Source organism: Bos mutus, chromosome 15 (assembly GCF_027580195.1).
Source record: "Bos mutus isolate GX-2022 chromosome 15, NWIPB_WYAK_1.1, whole genome shotgun sequence".
Classification (NCBI taxonomy): Eukaryota; Metazoa; Chordata; class Mammalia; order Artiodactyla; family Bovidae; genus Bos; species Bos mutus.
This window is the reverse complement of record NC_091631.1, coordinates 34,943,623-34,965,269: the sequence shown is the minus strand read 5'-3', so window position 1 is coordinate 34,965,269 and position 21,647 is coordinate 34,943,623. Positions and strand designations below refer to the sequence as shown.

The 21,647-nt window shown below is 37.7% G+C and overlaps 1 protein-coding gene across 1 annotated transcript; it reads left to right on the top strand.

The window, feature by feature from the left end:
* The first annotated feature begins 10,883 nt into the window (after window positions 1-10,883).
* On the top strand, window positions 10,884-11,849 carry LOC102268295 (olfactory receptor 10T2). Its single transcript, XM_005887805.3, has one exon. It carries the CDS (start codon window positions 10,884-10,886, stop codon window positions 11,847-11,849), a length of 966 nt encoding a protein of 321 aa, XP_005887867.3.
* Window positions 11,850-21,647: the final 9,798 nt, after the last annotated feature.

The following is a 21,647-nucleotide window of genomic DNA, read 5'->3' as shown; positions in this document are numbered from 1 at the left end:
AGAAATAGTCTCTCACTGTCAGTAACCTTAAAGCAATCCATTTCTGAGTAGTACCTTTTAAGTAGATGGATAGTAGTACAATACAGGTATTTTCAACCCTAATATTCAATCCCAAATGAATTCTCTTGCTAATCCTAAATCTGTTATCTCCTATATCAGCTTCTTAGGCTTTGTTTTTGAGGAACTGGGATTTGCCATCAATGAAATGGTAAGAACAATCAATCATTCAGGGCTCACTTTTGCTAAGAACTGTGCTTAACCGTTTTCACATATTTAATTCTCTTGACAATTTTATGATGTAGGTACTTTTATTATCCTCATTTATCAGATAAGAGAACTGAAACTGATGAACTCAAGCAACTTGTACTGGGTGGTTCTGACTCATATTGATAGTTTCCCACTTTCAGTGCTACTGACTGTAAAGTGAACGACAGCTTCACTTTAATGCTTGCTGCATTCCTTCTCTGAAACCCAAGACCTTCTAGGAAGGCATGAGAAGTCTGCTCAGTCCAAAAACAAGTGCCTCCCAGATATGGAAGAAGCTATGGCCCCAGGGGCAACTCCAACCAGTGGAGGCTAGGATTCAGTACATAGACATTCTTCTCCAGTTCCTTATATGATCATTTCTAAAAGAGAATCTCTGGGCTTTGCATACATCCCTAAGAAACCAAGCCACTGTCGCCATAGCAGGACCTTTGTAATACAAGCAGGAGGAGCAAGACCTCAAGGAGAGAATGGAAGTGTCCGATTTTCAAAAATGAATGAAGAGAATCTAAAATGAGAAACACTGGTTTAATATAAAAAATATTGTATTCCTCTTCAGTTCAGTTCAGTTGCTCAGTCATGTCCGACTCTTTACAACCCCATGAATTGCAGCACGCCAGGCCTCCCTGTCCATCACCAACTCCCGGAGTTCACTCAAACTCATGTCCATCAAGTCGGTGATGCCATCCAGCCATCTCATCCTCTGTCGTCCCCTTCTCCTCCTGCCCCCAATCCCTCCCAGCATCAGAGTCTTTTCCAATGAGTCAACTCTTCACATGAGGTGGCCAAAGTATTGGAATTTCAGCTTTAGCATCAGTCCTTCCAAAGAACACCCAGAACTGATCTCCTTTAAAGGGGACTGGTTGGATCTCCTTGCAGTCCAAGGGACTCTCAAGAGTCCTCTCCAATACCACAGTTCAAAAGCATCAATTCTTTGGTGCTCAGCTTTCTTCACAGTTCAACTCTCACATCCATACATGACCACAGGAAAAACCATAGCCTTGACTAGACAGACCTTTGTTGGCAGAGTAGTGTCCCTGCTTTTCAATATGCTATCTAGGTTAATCATAACTTTCCTTCCAAGGAGTAAGCGTCTTTTAATTTCATGGCTGCAGTCACCATCTGCAGTGATTTTGGAGCCCAGAAAAATAAAGTCTGACACTGTTTCCCCATCTACTTCCCATGAAGTGGTGGGACCAGATGCCATGATCTTAGTTTTCTGAATGTTGAGTTTTAAGCCAACTTTTTCACTCTCCTCTTTCACTTTCATCAAGATGCTTTTTAGTTCCTCTTCACTTTCTGCCATAAGGGTAGTGTCATCTGCATATCTGAGGTTATTGATATTTCTCCCGGCAATCTTGATTCCAGCTTGTGCTTCTTCCAGCCCAGTGTTTCTCATGGTTTACTCTGCATGTAAGTTAAATAAGCAGGGTGACAATATACAGCCTTGATGTACTCCTTTTCCTATTTGGAACCAGTCTGGTGTTCTATGTCCAGTTCTAACTGTTGCTTCCTGACCTGCATATAGGTTTCTCAAGAGGCAGGTCAGGTGGTCTGGTATTCCCATCTCTTTCAGAATTTTCCACAGTTTATTGTGATCCACACAGTCAAAGGCTTTGGCATAGTCAATAAAGCAGAAATAGATGTTTTTCTGGAACTCTCTTCCTTTTTAATTTCTTTAAAGTACATAAAACTTACCAAAACAAAAAAAGTAATATTGTTAAGTGGGGTCTTTATGAATAGAGACATAAGACATATGTCTGACAAGTATAGCATAAAGGTGGAAGGAGGAAAATCAGCATATAGGATTGCAGGGTCTCCATATTTTGTGTGAATTACTACATTATTGGGGCATCCCTGGTGGCTCAGAAGGTAAAGAATCTGCCTGCAATGCAGGAGACTCAGGTCCTAAGTAAACTGAATTGAGTTTACATATATTTGACAACTGAATTTGGCAACATATATTCTTATTCTGAGAATAACTCCTAAGCAGCATAATGCAAGAAGTATGCCAAAATACTAGTGGAAAGATTTAAGTGAGATTTTTATAATTCAAACAACCCAAAAGAAAGCAGGAAAGGAGAAGAGAGGAATATCAGCACCAACAATAATACTGATAATGAACATCTATGAAAATCTTTCAGCTAACATCATTCTTAATGGTAAAAGATTAAATGACTTTCACCTACACTTGGGAAAAAAAATAAGGAGGTTCACTATCACTACTTTTATTCAGCATTTTACTGGAGGTCCCAGCTATTTATAAAAGACAACAAAAAATTTAAAAAGTATGTAGTTGAAACAGGAATAAGTGAAACTGCCTCCATTTGTAGATGTGTTCATGCAGAATATTCTAAGAAATCTATAAAACATGTACTATAACTCATTTAGTAAGATCACAGGATAACATTCTTAATATATAAAAGAAATTTTATTTTTATATACTCCAACAAACAATGGAAAGATTAAAAATGTATTTCATAAAACATGTTAAAAACCATAGTATTTAGGAATAAATTTATGGAAAGCTATACAACATGTCTTCACTAAAAGTTACAGAACAGCTGAGAGAAAGAAGACATAAATAATGGAGTGAGATATACCATGTTCATGATTGGAAGACACAATATAATAAGGAAGTAAGTAAAGTAAAGTAAGTAAAAAAAAGTAAGGTGACAGTTTTCCAAAACTTGATGCATGCATTCAGTGAATATGGGTCAAAATTCTAGAAAGACAGTTTGTATAAATAGACAAGCTGATTCTATGTGTGCAACTAAACAGATTAGTGAAAGTATTTTTTTTTTTAAATGAAGACAGTGTCTCTAAAACAGGACCTTAAACTGTAATTCATATGTGAGTGATTTACTGAGGAATGAGCTCAGAAGAAAACGTAAGGAGAGGGAGAGGCAGGACAGGCGTGGGGAGAAGCTGGATAAAGATGCAGGTTCTACTGACGTGTAGCTTCAGTTTGAAACCGTAGGAGCACTGAACCATGAATGATACAGCAGAGTTGTCCTACCATGTGACAACAGGGTGTTTTTGTCATTGTTGCTTTTAAATACTATATCATTAAGTTGTTGGCCATGGGGCACTGTGGGAATGAGGGCATGCTCTTTCAGATATTTCAAATCAATTATATTCTTTTTAGCCACCAGTAAATCTCAAAAGGATATATTAGCAGCTGAGTCTCAAAGAAGTTGAAATGTTCACTGGCCTGGTAAAGGAGATTGGGGAAAGGCACAAAACTCTTTGCCTAGCTTCATAAAATCCCAATTTATTGCTATGTAGAGCTATCTGGATTGCAACACTACATCTGCTAGCATTGAGGTTCTGTGTCCAGTGGAGGTCATCCAAAGTGTCTCTCCTCATAGAACTCATACTTAATGACTGCAATTTCTCTCTGTTTTTATGCATCATTCAAGCAAGGGGCTTCTTAAAAATGAGGTAGCATTTCTGAACCTTAAAAAGAGTGAAAAAAAAAAAAAAGTGGGCAAGAGTTTGGATGAGTCAAATCAGAAGAAGCTTTTTTTTTTTTGACAGAACAGAGTACAAAATGAAGAAAGCGCAAATATTAAGCAAAAGATACATGTGCACTGGTTTGTATCAAGTGTTGAATTGTTATTGGAGATAAGACTTAGTAGCACATTAGGTAGATGGTAGTACAGATGATGCAGAGAAGGCAATGGCACCCCACTCCAGTACTTTTGCCTAGAAAATCCCATGGAGGGAGGAGCCTGGTAGGCAGCAGTCCATGGGGTCGTGAAGAGTCAGATATGACTGAGCAACTTCACTTTCACTTTCATGCACTGGAGAAGGAAATGGCAACCCACTTCAGTGTTCTTGCCTGGAGAATCCCAGGGACAGGGGAGCCTCGTGGGCTTCCGTCTATGGGGTCACACAGAGTCGGACACAACTGAAGTGACTTAGCAGCAGCAGCAGCAGCAGTACAGTAACAGGATTTATATGAAATGGAATTTTCCTTCACAGCCAGGTCTTCTATAGAATAGTTGCCACTAAGGGAGAAATCATAGTGTTTATGCTGTGTGTTAATCTTATATTTTGTTGTTGTTCAGTCTCTAAATCATGTATGACTTTTTGTGACCTTATGGACTATAGCACACCAGGCTTCCCTGTTCCTCACTATATCTCAGAGTTTGCTTAAACTCATATCCATCGAGTCAGTGATGCCATCCAACCATCTCATCCTCTGTTGCCCCCTTCTTTTCCTGCCCTCAGTATTTTTCAGCACCAGGGTCTTTTCCAACAAGTCTGCTCTTCACATCAGGTGGCCAAAGTATTGGAGTTTCAGCTTCAGCATCAGTCCTTCTAATGAATATTCAGGGTTGATTTCCTTTAGGATTGATTGGTTTGATCTCCTTGCTGTACAGGGAACTCTCTAGAGTCTTCTCCAGCACAATTCAAAAGCATCACTTCTTCGGCACTCAGCCTTCTATATGGTCCAACTCTCATCGTATGACAACTGTAAAAACAATTTTGACTATACAGACCTTTGTCAGCAAAGTAATGTCTCTGCTTTTTAATACACTGTCTAGGTTTGTCACAGCTTTTCTTTCAAGGAGCCAGCATCTTTTAATTTCATGGCTGCAATCACCATCTGCAGTGGTTTTGGAGCCCAAGAAAATAGTCTGTCACTGTTTCCACTATTTTACTCATCTATTTGCCATGAAGTGATGGAACCAGATGTCATGACTTTTGTTTTTTGAATGTTGAGTTTCAAACCAGCTTTTTTCTCTCCTCTTTCACTTTAATCAAGAGGCTATTTAGTTCTTCATTTTCTGCCTTAAGGGTGCTGTCATCTGCGTATCTGAGGTTACTGATATTTCTCCAGCAATCTTGATTCCAGGTTGTGCTTCATCCAGCCTGGCATTTCACTCGGTGTACTCTGCATATAAGTTAAATTAGCAGGGTGACAGTATATAGACTTTACATACTCCTTTCCCAATTTTGAATGAGTCTGTTTTTCCAGGTCCGGTTCTAACTATTGCTTCTTGACCTGCATACAAGTTTCTCAGGAGGTAGGTAAGGTGGTTTGGTGTTCCTGTCTCTTTAAGCATTTTCTACAGTTTAATGTGATCCAGAAAAAAATCTTCTTTTTACTAATCTTTTGAATGATTCTCCAGGTAATAACTTCTCATGGCATGCCATTCCAGTTGACCTGTGTATAGGGTAGTGGAGTTTTTAGGGACTTGGCAAATTTTCAGAATTATAAAAGAAATGGTATCGTGCAGTAAGTAAAATATGCCTGAGGGGATCATCTAAATCCCTAGGTTTATTTTTAGCAACTTGTTTCCATCACTTTGTTCTTCAGAATTGTAGGTATAAACATCATTACACTTATGTAGAACAGGATTATAAAACATTTTTGGAGGACATCACATTGGGATCACAGAGCACAAGACTCCTGGTATCTAAAACAGTAGTCTAAGAGAGTCCTGTGACCAGAGGACTCTCATTAAAATCTTTTATGGTACTGAGCTCCATCCTTAATGAATGGAGAAGATACTACCTTTTGTGTTAAGGAGACTAATTCCAGAGGGACTCATCACAGGCATTCAAAAGGAAAAATTGCTTTAAAAATTATCCCTGAAATATGAAATATTTGAAATCACAGAAAGTATTGCAGAAAGCCACATCTGAGATATGAGACTGTAAGTTCTTCCTCTAGCTTACTACTTCATGAATTTAAGAGACTAGAAGGTGTTTTCCTTGTGTAGAACATGGACATTATAGGATTTTATTCTCTTTACAGTGATTATTCTGTATCTTCTAATAATCAAGTGCCAGTAGATATTAATAGCCTGTTGGAAAGTATTAAAATATGGGTATAGACAATCTAGGAAGTGAGAATGTTGAAAGTTCCCTATGCCTGGTAGAGTTGGAATCCAGGAAACAGTACTGGGGAAGCTTTGAAGAACTTCACAGTTCTGAATAGGATGCTGAATTCAAAGCAAAATGCAGATTAATGAAGAGAGTAGTGCTTGGGAAAAACAAACAGAAGGGATGAAAACATGTTACAGATTTTCTTCTCTCCAGTTCCTGCCAGGGCAATTGGGAACAATGAACATGGTATCATACCGGCATAGTCTTCTGTCATTACTGTACGAGAATTGTATGGGAAAAAGCCAAGAATTTGACAAGAATCATCCAAGTCAAAAGTTCTCAACAGTAACTAGTGAGAAAGACTATACAGAGGACATGTACCCTCATATGCCAGAGATTTCTCTTCTTGGAGAGGCCTGCTAAGAACTTGTGGTGGACATGGGTAGACATGCACGATTTTGACAAAGCTACCCTGGAGAGTTCAATATGCCCCTTAGTAGATGACCACTGTTGCAGTTCAAGTGTGATTCGATTCAACAGAAATTGGGGTAGTACCTAACATGAGAAAATGCTAGTCTCATTCTCTTAGACTCTAAGCAAACGTTGTTGACATTTTCAGAAGTTTGTTGTTTTTTTTTTTTTTCACCATCTTTATTTCAATTAAGAGAGCGTGTAGAAAACTTCTATACATGCATTCCCATTGCTAGGTGACAAGATTCTTAAAACTTTCCTGGGAGCAGCCTATAACTTTAGTATGTGTGCACACAAAATACATTTTATTTATACATTTAAAAATGGATTATAGAGGAATTAGCAAACGAGCAATATAATAATAATGAGTGGCTTTCTGGAGAGGATGAAATTTCAATTTTTTCAATAGTCATTGAAATTACTCAAAAACCTACATTCACTAGATTTTAAACTGGTCTCTGCCTGTCTTAGTGTAGGAGGAAGGAGGAAATTAAAACAAAATTTCATCTTAATAAAATGACATGTGAATCTAGTAGAAATGACTAACACAGCCAGGAGTTTTAGGTAGGCTTTCTGTGGGAAAGTGCCATTGGAACTGTATTTTCAAGAGTGTTAGCCCTCTATCAGGCAGGAAAGTTCAGGAAGGATATTGCAGATTAGAGAAAATAATGTGTGCAAATTAGAAGCCTTGAAGGACATGTATTTGGGAAACGGGAATGTTCCCCATCTAGGGCAACAGGAGATGTGGCTGGACAGGTTAAGACCTTGAATGCCATGCTAGGACACTTGCAATGAGGGTAGGCCTAATAATCAAGTAGCCACGTAAATGGGTCTCCAGATAGTCACTGCCTTGCTGTGTAAATATTATCCATGTACACTTACCAGCTGTATTGCCTTTGGCAAACTAACTCTCTAAGCTATCCTTTTTTCACCAGCTGCTGCTGCTGCTAAGTCGCTTCAGTCGTGTCCGACTCTGTGAGACCCCATAGACAGCAGCCCACCAGGCTCCGTCATCCCTGGGATTCTCCAGGCAAGAACACTGGAGTGGGTTGCCATTTCCTCCTCAATGCATGAAAGTGAAAAGTGAAAGTGAAGCTGCTGAGTTGTGTCCAACTCTTCACGACCCCATGGACTGCAGCCTACCAGGCTCCTCTGTCCATGGGATTTTCCAGGCAATACGGTCATATTAATAGCATTTATCTCTTAGGATAGCGAAGAGGATGTATGAGATAGCATTACCAACTCAATGGACAGGAATTTAAAGAAACTCTGGGAGATAGTGGAGGCCAGAGGAGCCTGGTGTGCTGCAGTCCATTGGGTCACAGAGAGGCAGACATGACTTAGTGACTGAACAACAGCAATAACTGAAGCATGCAATGAAGTTTAGGAGTTATTAGAATTATCGCGTTTGTAAGAAAAGGATATATGAAACATGTTGAAAATGAGATATATAGCATAATCATATACTTGATAGAGAAAATGTGGTAGGTGCTGAACGATAGATCTAGAAGATGGAAAAAGTAGAGACTGGCAAAAAAGAAAAAGAAACACATGAGTGATGGAATAGAAAGAAGACATTTTATAGTTAGGATCCTGGAATCTAGAAAATGTGGATAAAAAGAGAAGGTGAGGAATCAAAGGAATTCAAGTTAGGGCCCGAAAACTTAGTAAAAGTCTAATAGAAGTAAATAGGGGAGGAGAAACTGAGGCAGAGGGGACACCATGTGCAAAAGTGCAGCAGCAATATGGATCATGATGTGTTTGGAAAATAGAGGGCACCATGGTCTGATTTGAGTGTAGGGTGGGCAGAGGGATGTAGCAGAAACTGGGCCAGGAGCGGTGCCTAGGGATCCATTTGTGATGAGCATCAAATAGCATGTTGGGGTATTTGGATTTCCTTCTATAAGGAATATGCATCTATTCACTGCTTTTGACACTATTAGTGATATATTCATGGCAACCCACTCCAGTACTCTTGCCTGGAGAATCCCAAGGATGGAGGAGCCTGGTAGGCTGCCGTCTATGGGGTCACATAGAGTCGGACACGACTGAAGCAACTTAGCAGCAGCAGCAGCGATATATTCTGTATTTGGAAATCTAACAAGTCACAATGTGGTAAATAAAATGAAAACACAGGGAACTTGTGACAAATAACCAACCAAGGGAGCACCATATACACTCTGTGGGATAGGTCCAGGAAAATAACGGGGGTAATTTTAAAAAAAGATGATAAAGATGTTGGCAAACAAGTCATCTGGAATTATGAAAATGGAGAAGGAGTAAAAAGAGAATCTTATGGTAGCTCTCTGATGTCGGTAACTAACTCAAATAGGAAGTACGGGAGGGAACTCTGACATGTATGGGAAATGTGGTCAATTCTGGTCTGAAAATCTTCATTCAATACTTTGAGGACATTTTGGCCTGGAAATGTGCCAAAGGAAATTGGAGTTTTCTATATGATAGAAGTCAGAATTGGAGAGTCATACAAGGTAAGTGATAGCTAAAGCAATAAAAATTGAAAAAGTTTCCTTTAGAGGTAAATAGACAAAAACCTTCAGAGGAGAGTGGAGTGGTCACAAAGACAAGCCATTTGGGTCTAGGAAGATTGCTTGGGTGGATGAGTTTCCCACCTTAGAGTGATTGAATTGGTTGTGAACCACATGGTTAATGCTCTCTCCCCTAATCTTTACCTGCTGGTTGCTTATTGCCATTCTGTTCTCCATTTAAGCATGTTACCTCCCCAGAGAGGGTGTCCCAGACTCCACAAACCAAAGTAGCCATTCGCTCTCACATCACAGAGATCTTATGTGTCTGGTTACATTTTGTGTTTCTCATGTACAACATTGTCTAGCCCATTGTATTCATTTAGTCAATATGTGTTAACAAATGGATGACTTCCACAATCGCTTAACCACTCTATAACTCACTTGATCTTTTATAAAATCAGAATGAAAAATTCCAAACACAGAGATTTGTGAGGACTATGTGAAGTAGCTTTCTCTCTGTCTCATGTCTGACACGTTATGGGTAATAGATGGGTGCTGGTCACCTAGCCTGACTCTTGTATTCTATCCCCATAACTACAGTGCAAAAAGAAAATGGTAACTCTTCAAATGGCAAAATATGTGTTAGTCCTGCAGAATAATTTCTAGCTAGTGTTTCTCTATTTCTCTTGTACTCTTCTTTTTCCACCACTGATTCCTTACTATTTTTCTTCCCCATTCCCTTTAACAATGACTGAAGTTAAAATCAAAATTCTATGGAGATTTTTCATTTCACATTTCTCCCCTTACCTCTTATGAGATCAAATGTTTAATGAAAAATTGAAATAGCAATATGATTTGCCAAATTGATCTGAAGAATTTGAGTTTATTCCATTCAGGTCTGCACTTCCAAGCAGACCACATAACAAGTACATCTGCTAGGAAATGTCCTGGAGATTTTGCTAAAAGAGTCAAAATTTGATTAGAACATTATTACCAGAATATGCCACTCTAAATGAGACAGTGCCTTCAAAATCATTTTGACTCCAAGCTAGTCCATTAATATTATGTTGGGCATCTGGGAAAGAACTTCAATGAGAAATTAAGAAATTTGAAAATTATTATGTCTTAAGAACTAATGATATTATATATCTCAAGCTCCAAAAGTTAGTGTGGTTAGAAACTCTGCAGAAATTACAACATGTTAAATTAATTTATGTGGTCAGATCATTGTCACATTGTGACTTTTAGTGCACTGATGAAAAGATTCTTTGAAAGGAAAGTCAGAGGTCTTTTGGATAATTTCACTCATATCCCTAATCCTTTAAAAGTTTAATATTTATTTTAAGTGATTTCAATGATTAGATTATTTTATTCATTCAGCCAATAGTTTATGAAATGCCTGTGAGTACCAGGTTAACATTACATCTCAAGAAGCATTGAATACAATCAATAAATCCTGTGGACAAGAACAAAGAAATTTTATTCATATTTTCCTCTTACATGCAGATATAGTTTGGAAAAGAGAGATTAGAATGGCTTTGTGAGTATAATCCAAGAAGATATTTGGGCTCGCTCTATGTCTTTAATACAGAGTCCCATACTAGAATCATTCTCACTACTCTGCTTTCTAAACTTGACTTCAGTCAACTGCCTTTGGAATCACTGTCTCAGACTCTCTCATGAAGAGGTGCCTTGAAGTTCAGGTTCCCTTGATTACAGTCTAGGTGACATCAGTCCATAAGGACAGTTTATACTAATCTCAGAGTCTTCATTTCAACAACCCTCTGCCTTTGAAAGAGAGTTGCTATGTGCACCAGGAGGATGGACAATCATACCACAGTGAGCACATTCCTTCTGTGGGGATTTTCCAGTTTCCCGGACCTGCAAGATCTCCTCTTTGTGATGGTTTTCTTCTCCCATGTGACCATTCTAGCTGCAAATGTGTCCATAATAGTGGCCGTCAAGCTCAATCACAGCCTTCACATCCCCATGTACTTTTTCCTCTGTGGCCTCTCCTTTTCAGAAACCTGTACCGCTATGGTAATCATCCCCCGCATGTTGGTGGACTTGCTATCAGACAGTAAGTCCATTTCTGTTTTTGAGTGTGCCACACAGATGTTTTTCTTCTTTGGCTTGTCAGGCAATAACTGCTTCATCATGGCCGCCATGTCCTATGACCGTTACACCGCTATTCACAACCCACTGCACTACTCCACCCTCATGACCCAGAAGATCTGCTTTCAGTTAATGATGGCTGCTTGGTTGGTTGGGTTCCTGGTTTCTATGTGCATCGTCACCATTGTATTCAACTTATCTTTTTGTGACTCCAACACCATCCAGCACTTCTTTTGCGACATCTCGCCTGTGGTCTGCCTGGCTTGTGACTATACTCTGTCTTATGAAATGGCTATTTTTGTGCTCTCTGCCTTTGTATTGGTGGGCAGCTTTATTTTAATTATGATTTCCTATGTCTTCATTGGGTCCATAGTTATGAAGATGCCTTCAGCCAAGGGGAGGTATAAGGCCTTCTCAACTTGCTCCTCCCACCTCACTGTGGTGTGCACACACTTTGGATTTGCTGGCTTTGTCTATTTGAGGCCCAAGAGCAGTGACTCATTCCGTGAAGATATGCTGATGGCTGTGACATATACAGTGCTGACACCTCTGCTTAATCCCATTGTTTACAGTCTAAGAAACAAAGAAATGCAGATTGCCTTAAGAAAGATAGTAAATAGTGCAAATAGGTTCATCCTTCAGATGGTAAATAAAAGAACCCTGAACATTTAAAAATTACAGACTGATGGAAAATAAAAATGGGGAAATTGATGCCAAAACTCAGTCACTCTGCACTGGTACCAAATCAAATCTTGGAGAAGAGTTTTGGATGAAAAAGAAAAGAATTGCTTTATTACTTTGCCAGGCAAAAGGGGACATAGTGGACTCATGGCCTCAAAACTCTGTGTCCCAACCAAGGGGGATTTTATAAGGAGTTTTATGGCACTGTTTCAAGGGTGAAGTTGTTGATAGGAATTAAAATGTGTGCAGGGCTTGCATTCCTTTAATCTGGCCTCATTTGGTCTCCCATTGAGCTTCTGTGGTTCTCAAGGTTATCAAACTGTGACCTTCTTTCTGGAATAAATAATATGTCATCAAGTAGTTAATATTTTCCATTTGTTGGAGATTTTAGTTCTGCAGAAGAGCTCACCCAAGGCTGCACTTTTGTTTCTTGACTTCTCCTCTCTTGCTTTTGTGTCTCCTCCTTTTCCTGATTAGCAACTGTTTGAACCTGCCATTTGGAACTCAGGGAAGGTTGTGGAGGCTGAAGCCTATTCCCAACAAACAAGAAACAGGGGACACAGAAAGGTTTCTGTGCCTGGGAGCCCCACAGGGTCCTGCCTGGTTTCAAAATCAGAGTGCTTCCAACAAAATAATCTCTTTGTGTACAAAGCATTTAAAATATTATAGAATTAGCTTATATGCCCTGGCACCACTATTATTCTAATAGAAAGAGGATACCGTTTTAAAATAGTTTTTTAATTTTTTATTTTATAATTTTATTTCATTTTACAGTAGGTCCCTGTTGGTTATCTATTTCAAATATAGCACTATGTACATGTCAATCCCAAATTCCCAATCCATCCCTACCCCCCACCTGCCCCCTCTGGCAACCACAAGTTTATTCTCCAAGTCTGTGAGTCTGCTTCTGCCTTGTAAATAAATTCATTTGTATCACCTTTTTTTTTTTTTAATTCCACACATTTTAAAAAAGTTTTAAAATACATGTATGTGTGCATCTTCGTACGTATGTGTCTCTGTATGTGTGTGCATATATATATATATGTAGTAAATGATTCAAAACATGTTTGTAACACAGTATTTTCAAAATAATAGTTGGATGAATCTTTCTGTTTATGGATTGTAATTTTAGTGTCAACTCCCAGAAATTTTTGAAAGTCCCCTGTTTTGAGCATTTTCTCCTTTTTTAAAAAGGTTTACAGTTTATAGTTCTACATTATACATTGAAGTCCAAGATCTACTTTGAGTAATGCTGTGTAAGGTGTGGCATTTAGGCTTGAGGTGGCTCCCCCATCTATGGTTGTCCAGTTACTCCAGAACCTTTATTGAAAAGATTTCCTTCTTTCATTGGACTGCTTCTGTACCTTAAAAAAAAAAAAAAGTTTGGCATACTTATGTAGGTCTTTTTCTAGATTTTTTGTTTAGCTTCATTTGATCAATGTATCTTTTCTTCCACCAGTACCACAGCATTCTGATGACTTCAACTGTATAACAAGTCTTAATATCAAGTAGAGCCATCTTCTACTTTTTTCTTTTCTTTCAAAAATCCTACATATATTCTAAGAACTTTCTTCTTTAGTCATGTAAGCATTCAGTGCTGCAAATTTCCCCCTCAGCACTCCTTTAACTTAATCTCACATGTTTTGATATGTTCCCTTTTTATTTTCATTCTATTTATTTTTAATTGCTAGAGTTCCATGTCTTCTTTTTATTATTTGCTTTCTGTTCAGGGAACTTTCTTTTGCCATCATTTAAAGGTGGATTTGTTGGGGAAAATTTCTTTTAGTTTTCCTTCATCTGAAGTGTCTTTATTTCACCTTCGTTTCTGAAGGCTGTTTCTGCCAGATGTAGAATTTACATTTGACTATTCTTTGGTTTTAGTACTTGAAAAATACTATGGCTTTTTAAAATAATAATAGTAATTATTAAAAGTAATGATACTTCCTCCATCAGTGCTTTTAAGATTTTTCTTTCTTTTAATTTTCAGAACTTTACTTATATGTGTTGTGGTATGGACTTCTCTGGGTTTATCCTGTTTGAGTTTGCTCAACTTCCTACACCTGTAGCTCTATATCTTTCATCAAATTTGAAAAGTTTTTAGACTTCATTTCTTTAAGTATTTACTCAGTACCCCTTTCTCCTTTCATCTAGAACTCCCCAAATATGAATGTTCAGTTCAGTTCAGTTGCTCAGTCATGTCCAACTCTTTGCGACCCCATGAATTGCAGCACACCAGGCCTCCCTGTCCATCACCAACTCCCAGAGTTCACTCAAACTCACATCCATCGAGTCCATGATGCCATCCAGCCATCTCATCCTCTGTCGTCCCCTTCTCCTCCTGCCCCTAATCCCTCCCAGCATCAGAGTCCTTTCCAATGAGTCAACTCTTCGCATGAGGTGGCCAAAGTACTGGAGTTTCAGCTTTAGCATCATTCCTTTCAAAGAACACCCAGGACTGATCTCCTTTAGCTTGTTATTTTCCCACAAATCCCTGTAGATCTGAACTTTTTTTCCAGTCTATTTTACTTTTGTTTAGATCAGTTATTTATATTTATCTTTGTTAAAGTTTATTGATTCTATCATCTGTCATCTCCAGTAGACTATTGAGATCATCCAGCAAGTTTTATTTTTTAACTTCAGTGTTTGTATTTTCAGTTATGTCATTTTCACATTATTATTTTTCAACTTTTGTTTCTTTGCTGAAATTTTCTATTTTTAAAATTTGTGCCAAGGAAATTAATGGTTGCTTGTTGAAACATTTGTTTGAAGGCTGTTTTAAATCCTTAACAGATGATTTCTAGATTCTTTTTGTCTTGATGTGGACATACTATGTTTAATCTCACTGAAGTTTTTACTTTTCTGGTTCTTGGTATGATAAGTGATTTTTGATTATATTATAGATATTTGGAAGATGATTGTATTCTGGATCATATTCCAGATTTTTTTTGGAGGAAGTCTCCTGTTGTGTTGTTGCTATAACACCAGGTGGGTGTGTATGTGTTTCTCCAGTTTCCTGCTGAGCACTCCTGACACAGCTCTGGCAAAAATAGAGTACTGACTCCCACCACCTACTTGTAGATGAGTGAGATGCAAGTTCAGCTTTCCCCACTGCACTGCTGTCTCCTTCCCAGTGAAACTGTGACACCAACTGCAGTTGTTTCAGTCAAAAATTATATTGAGTTCTTGTATTACAAGAACATCATAAGCCATTAGACATGTAAATGACAAGCATCCAATGTATCTGCCCTCATAGAATTTATCTGATAGCAGAGAAATGATAATAAAATCCACAAGTTAGTGATTCAGACAATTTGAAGGGGATAGATCATGAAGAAAGAAAAAAAGACAGAGCAATGAAGCTTAACATGCCAGGGCAGGAAGTGTCAGTGCAGGCCTCTTTGGGAAGATAACATCTGAGCAAGGATGGAGGAGGTGAGGATATCACCTGTTGCATATGTTGTTACCTGTGTACATTTGTACAAATCTAATCTTCCACTCACATGCATATAATTTACCTTTACCTTTGAGATTTCTGCTCCAATTATGGAAGGTTTAGTAATTTGAATCAATCATATAGTGAACACAACTAAAACAAATGATAAGATGTTTAAGATCTCTTAAGTAGAGGTTACAGGATGGTAAGGAATTGCTTCCTCAGGAACTGTGAGAACCCAGAGAAATAAACCTAACACTCACATATGCTTCAGCAATGAGAGAATCTGACAGGCCAGAAGGAAGTCTTATCAACCCAGGTTTGCATTTAGTGATGTCTTGGGAGGGGAGGAATATACTTCGAGGCCTAGGACACAACCAGATGAGAATTCTGATGGATAAATTTTACATATATCCTTAGGATAAGAGAAACATACAGTGACCAACTCTTGCACAGATCTCTCAGATCCCTGGAGATCTAGAGAGTCTCAAGCCTTGAACTTGAATATAAGATGGTCAAGGACAGGTGGTGCCTCTTGGTGAACTGAATAAACAAACAACTCAAGCCTGTTATTCCTACTGAACAATAAATATGATAACAAGTACATACTGAAAAATAAAGAACAGCACCAAGGAAGTAACTAAATAACAAACCTACGATGGGCGTCAGTGGAGACAACAGAAACAGAATCATTAAGATTTAAGATATGGGAATCAATAGACACAGACTATAGTATTATTTTATTTAAAAAGATAAAATACAATTTGAAAACATATAATCACATAAAACCAAAAATGATGACTTTGTAATATGCAAAAGAGCCACATGGAACTTCAAAAGTGAAAATTTTGCCATGCCAGTGTGTATACCAGGCATTCATTTCTCTTTGGTGAGCATAATCTTCACAGTTCTTCATTGTGACTCCCAAGAGACATCACTGGCAGAAGACCCATCCTACCTGGCAAGCCTCATGATCAGAACTGGGATCATATATTTATAATGATATAAATCATATATTTATATTATAATGCTGCCAGATAGAGTTTCAGAGTCCCTGAAAGCATTGTTTCAAGTTACCAGAATCACTGCACCCTGAAAAGCCTAAAAATATATATTTCATATTTGTTCTATGTTCATTTTACAATTAAAGAATCATTTTTTTTACAGTGTTGCATGTAACACAGCTGACATTGTCATTTTGGTCAGGATTTAGGGGAAATAGAAAGTTCACAGTGATTAACTTGAAACCATCAAGCCACAATCACAATCAAGCATTTCAATTTCAATTACCTCCCAGTGATTTTTTCTGCTCCTTTGGAATCCATTTTTCTCTGTGCCGCTGGCCACAGACAACTACTGATATGCTTTTGACGATACAGATTAGCTTCCCTTTCCTGTAAATTTAGAAAATGCAAATCATATAGTATATACACTGTTGTGAATGACTTCTCTCAGCATAATTATTTTAAGATTCATTATAATGAGTATCACCATTTTATTTCTTTTTATTGGCAAGTAGTATTTCACTGTATAGATGTATGACTTATTTTAATCCCATCACCAGTTAGTGGGAATTGTTTCTAGGTCTCAGCTATTGTAAATGAGACTGCTATGAACATTGGATTTATTTCTGTGTGAATATATTTTCTGGTTTGTCTTAGGTAAATATTTAGGATTGAGATTGCTGGAGATAGGGTGTTTATCTTTAAAATTTTTCAAACCATTTTCCAAAGTGATTGTATTAATTTACACTCCCATTTGTGATGTGAAGAGCCCCAATTGCTTCAGTATATTGCCAACATTTAGTATTATTAGTCCTCTTTAAATGTATCATTTAATGGGTGTATAGTGGTATTTGCTTATGCTGTTGATTTTTGAATTTTGATATGGATCCAATTTCTCAATCTTTTAATATATGCATCATGCATTTCATGTTACCTTAGAACATTTTGCCTAACACTACTCCTGAATAGTTCTTCTGTGCTTTTTTCCAAAACTCTAACACTTTACATTTTGATCTCTACTCCATTTTGAGTGTATTTTTGTATAAGATGTGAGGTTTAGGTTGAAGTTTGCTTAGTTTGTCTGTTTTTGTCCATGAAAGTCCAATTATTCCAACACCATTTATTGAAAAGATTGTCCTTTCTCCATTGATTGCTTTTGTACATTTGTTTAAAATCAGTTGGTTGTACTTGTGTGGACCTAATTCTGAATTTCACTGTATTTTATTAATCCATGAATTCACCACCTCCTATCCCCACACTAGTACTATACTGTCTTGATTATTGTTGATAAGTAGTGAGTCTAAATGCAGGCTGTGTCATTCTTTCTAAAAATAATTATATTGGGCTGTTCCTTTGCTCTTCATTTAAATTTTAAGATCAGATTGTCTAACTATAAAGAATCATGCTGGAGTTTTTATAGAGATTGCATTAAACCTATGGATCAATTTGGGAAGAAATGACATCTTTGTCATGTTGAGTCATCAAATTTGAATCATCAAATTCATAAGTATTGTATTTCTCTCTATTCATTGAGAATTTTTTAATTTCTTTCATTAGCATTTTATAGTTTTCAGCATACAATCTTTTGTTATTAAGTGCAATGTAAGTTGAATGCTTTGCTCCAAAGATCAGGAACAAGATTAGGGCACGCACTCTCATTCCTCATGCCTCCATTTTAAACACTGTATTTTAAATACCAGCTAGAACAATAAAAAGTAAAAACAAACCAAAGACCTGAAATTTTTCAGGAGCAGAAAACCCGCCAGACTTCATTTGCAAGTGATTATAGAAATATCAAAAAAAAAAGCAATTTTTAAAAAGTAACTAAATTAATTTACCTTAACAGAGTCACAGCATATAAGGTCAATATATGAAAATCAACTCTATCACAGACAACAAGCAGCTGAAAATAAAAAAATAAAATTTAAAAATTAGCACCATTTATAATAATGCCAAATGTTAAGATGTCAATTCTCCCCTAAAGTTATCATAGATTGAATGCAACAGCAATAAAAAGTTTAGTTTTGCTTTTTAGACACTCACAAGCATTATAAAATTCATAAGGAAAAAATGGACCTGGAGAAGTTCAAGAAAATTTGGAAAAGGAAAATAGATTTGCATGTTTCACATTACCTAATTTAAAGCCTTATAATAAAACTGCAGTAATCAAGACATGCAGTATTACCATAAGGATAAGCATATAGATAAATGAAATAGAATAGAGTTCCTGAAATAGATTCATACATTTTACCTGGTTAATTGGCTTCTTAAAAGAAAAGATAATGGAGGTTAATGGAGAAAAGTATAAACTTTTCAACAAAGTGTGTGAGAATAAGTGAACATTCATTAAATAAGCAAATACCCAGAAGACCTCAATACTTATTTCACACATAAAATAAAATTTTAATGAGATCTTAGAATGAAATGTAAACCAACATCATAAAATTTCAAAGAAAAAAAAGACAAAATTTTATTGACATGAAAGTCACTCAGTTGTGTCTGACTCTGCGACCCCATGGATTGTACAGTCCATAGAATTCTCTAGGCCTGAATACTGGAGTGTAGGTTAATACACTGTAGGCCAGAATACACTCTAGGCCAGAATACTGGCTGTAGGTTAATCCACCTCATTAGAACTGACTCAAATGAGTTCGCAGCCTATTATACAGAGTGAAGTAAGTCAGAAAGAGAAAAGCAAATATCCTATATTAACACATATATATGGAATCTAGAAAGATGGTGCTGATGAACCTATTTGTGGGTTGCAATGGAGACACAGATATAGAAAACAGACTTATGGACACAGGCAGGAGAGGGTGAGATGAATTGAGAAAGTAGCATGGAAGCATATACACTACCATATGTAAAATAGATAGCCAATTGTATATATGTACCACAACATCTTTATCCATTCATCTGTCAGTGAACATCTGGGTTGCTTCTATGTCCTACCTATTGTAAATAGTGCCGCTATGAACACTGGGGTACATGTGTCTTTTTCAATTTTGGGTTCCTCAGGGTATATGCCTAGAAGTGATATTTCTGGGTCATATGGTAGTTTTATTCTAGGTTTTAAAGGAATCTCCATACAGTCTTCCATAGAGTCTGCATCAGTTTGCATTCCTACCAGCAGAGTCAACAAGCACAAGTGCCCAGACACCCCACGCCGGTTCTTCAACAAAACAGAAACTCAATGCACCCTAGCAGACAGGCTGCCCAAAGCTATATGAAACCCATAGACACCCTAAAGCTACTACTGGACATGACACTGCCCACTGGTGAGACAAGCTCCAGCTCCATTGACCAGGCACAAGTCCTCCCAACCAGGAAACCTTCACAGGACACTGGCCAACCCCACCCATGGGGGACAGACTTTACACTTAAGAAGAACTACCACCTTGAAACTTTCTTTCTCTCTCTCTCTTTTTTAATCACACTTTTTATTTCCCTTACGTACTTCTACCTCTATGTTGGCCTTCTGCAGTGCTGTGGATTTTTCTTTAAAAATTTTTTTTTTTTAGATTTTTTGTTTTTGTTCTATTTTCTTTTCTTATTGTTCCTTTCCTAGTGTAATTATTCCTTAATATGTAGAATGACTTAAAAAAAAAAGTACTGACAATAGCAAGTGCTGGAAAAGATGCAGAGCAAAGAGAACTGAAATGCAATGCTGAAGAAAGGCAAAATGTTATTACCATTTAAAAAAAATTTCAATTCTTATAAACATACACCAACCATACTGCCCAGAAATTTCAATCTTGGGTATTTCTTCAAGAGAAATGAAAACACACAAAGACCTGTATGGAGATCTTTTAGAAGCTTTATTCTTAATTGTCAAAATCTAGAAATTTCTCAAATGTCCATCATTAAAAGGACAGGTAAAAAAAAAATGGTGGTACATTCATGCAATGGTTATGTTTGAGAGGATCATAACGCAATCCAGACTCTCTCTAACCTAGCCTTCACAGTTTCCATGACATCATTCAAAATTACTAGCAAAAAAAAGGGGGTGTGTGTGTGGAATTGAGGTCCTTATTTAAGATAAAGGGTTGGAAAACAGCCTCAAGGAAAGGCTGAAAATAAAAGGAAAGCTTCCATCACAGGAAGCTTCAAAAGGAATAACAAATAAATAAAAAAAAGTATAAAAAAATGATAGACTATAAATCAAAGAAACAGAATATATGTCCCATAGAGAAAATAAATCTGTATTTCACTCTTCAAAAATATTAATAAAGTTGAAAAACCCATAGGAATATTAATCAAGAAAAAGGCAAAAATATGCACTATCCAAAAAAGACAAGCAAAGAGGCATAACCTCACATTCTGCAGATATTCAAATAGTTAAAATAGATATTATGAACAATTTTTTGTGATCAAATTATGAACAATTTTTCATGATCAAATCAAGATGGTGGAGTAGAAGGACATGCACTTATCTTCTCCTATGAGAATTCCAAAATTACAACTCAGTGCTGAACAACCATGGACAGGAGAATGTCGGATCCCACCAAAACAAAATACCCCATGTCCAAGGCCAAAGGAGAAGCCCCAGCAAGATAGTAGGAGGGGCAAAACTGCATTTAGAATCAAACCCCATTCCCACCAGAGATGCTTGGAGGGCTCAAATAAAACATTGTATGCACCAGGAGACCCCACAGAGATTGAGTCAGACCTGCCTTTGAGTGTTTTAGCGTCTCCTGTGGAGGTATGGGTCAGCCGCAGGGGTAGGGGGCTCTGGGTGCAACAGACCTGGGTGTGGCATAAGCCCTCTTGGAGGAAGTCATCATTAACCTCACCATAAAGCCCCCAGAACTTACACAGGACTGGGGAAACAGACTCTTGGAGGTCACAAACAAAACCTTGTGCACACCAGGACCCAGAAGAAAGGAGCAGTGACCCCGCAAGAGATTGACCCAGACTTGCCTGTGAGTGTCCAGGAGGTGTGAGTCTGCGGTGGCCTGCTGCAGGGTCAAGGGCATTGAGTATGACAGTGCAAGCATGGGACCTTTTGAAGGAGATCGCCATTATCTTCATTACCTCCACCATAGTTTGGTCTCAGGTCAAACAACAGGGAGGGAACACAGCCCCGTCCATTAAGAGAAAATTGGATTAATTTTCTGCCCATCAGAACAGGACCCAGTTTGCCCCACAGTCAGTCTCTCCCATCAGGAAGCTTCCATAAGCCTCTTATCTTTATCCCTCAGAGGGCAAACAGAATGAAAACCACAGTCACATAAAACTAATCAAACTGGTCACATGCACCATAGCCTTGTCTAACTCAACAAAACTATGAGCCATACCATGTAGGGCAACCCAAGATGGACAGGCCATGGTGGAGAGTTCTGACAAAACATG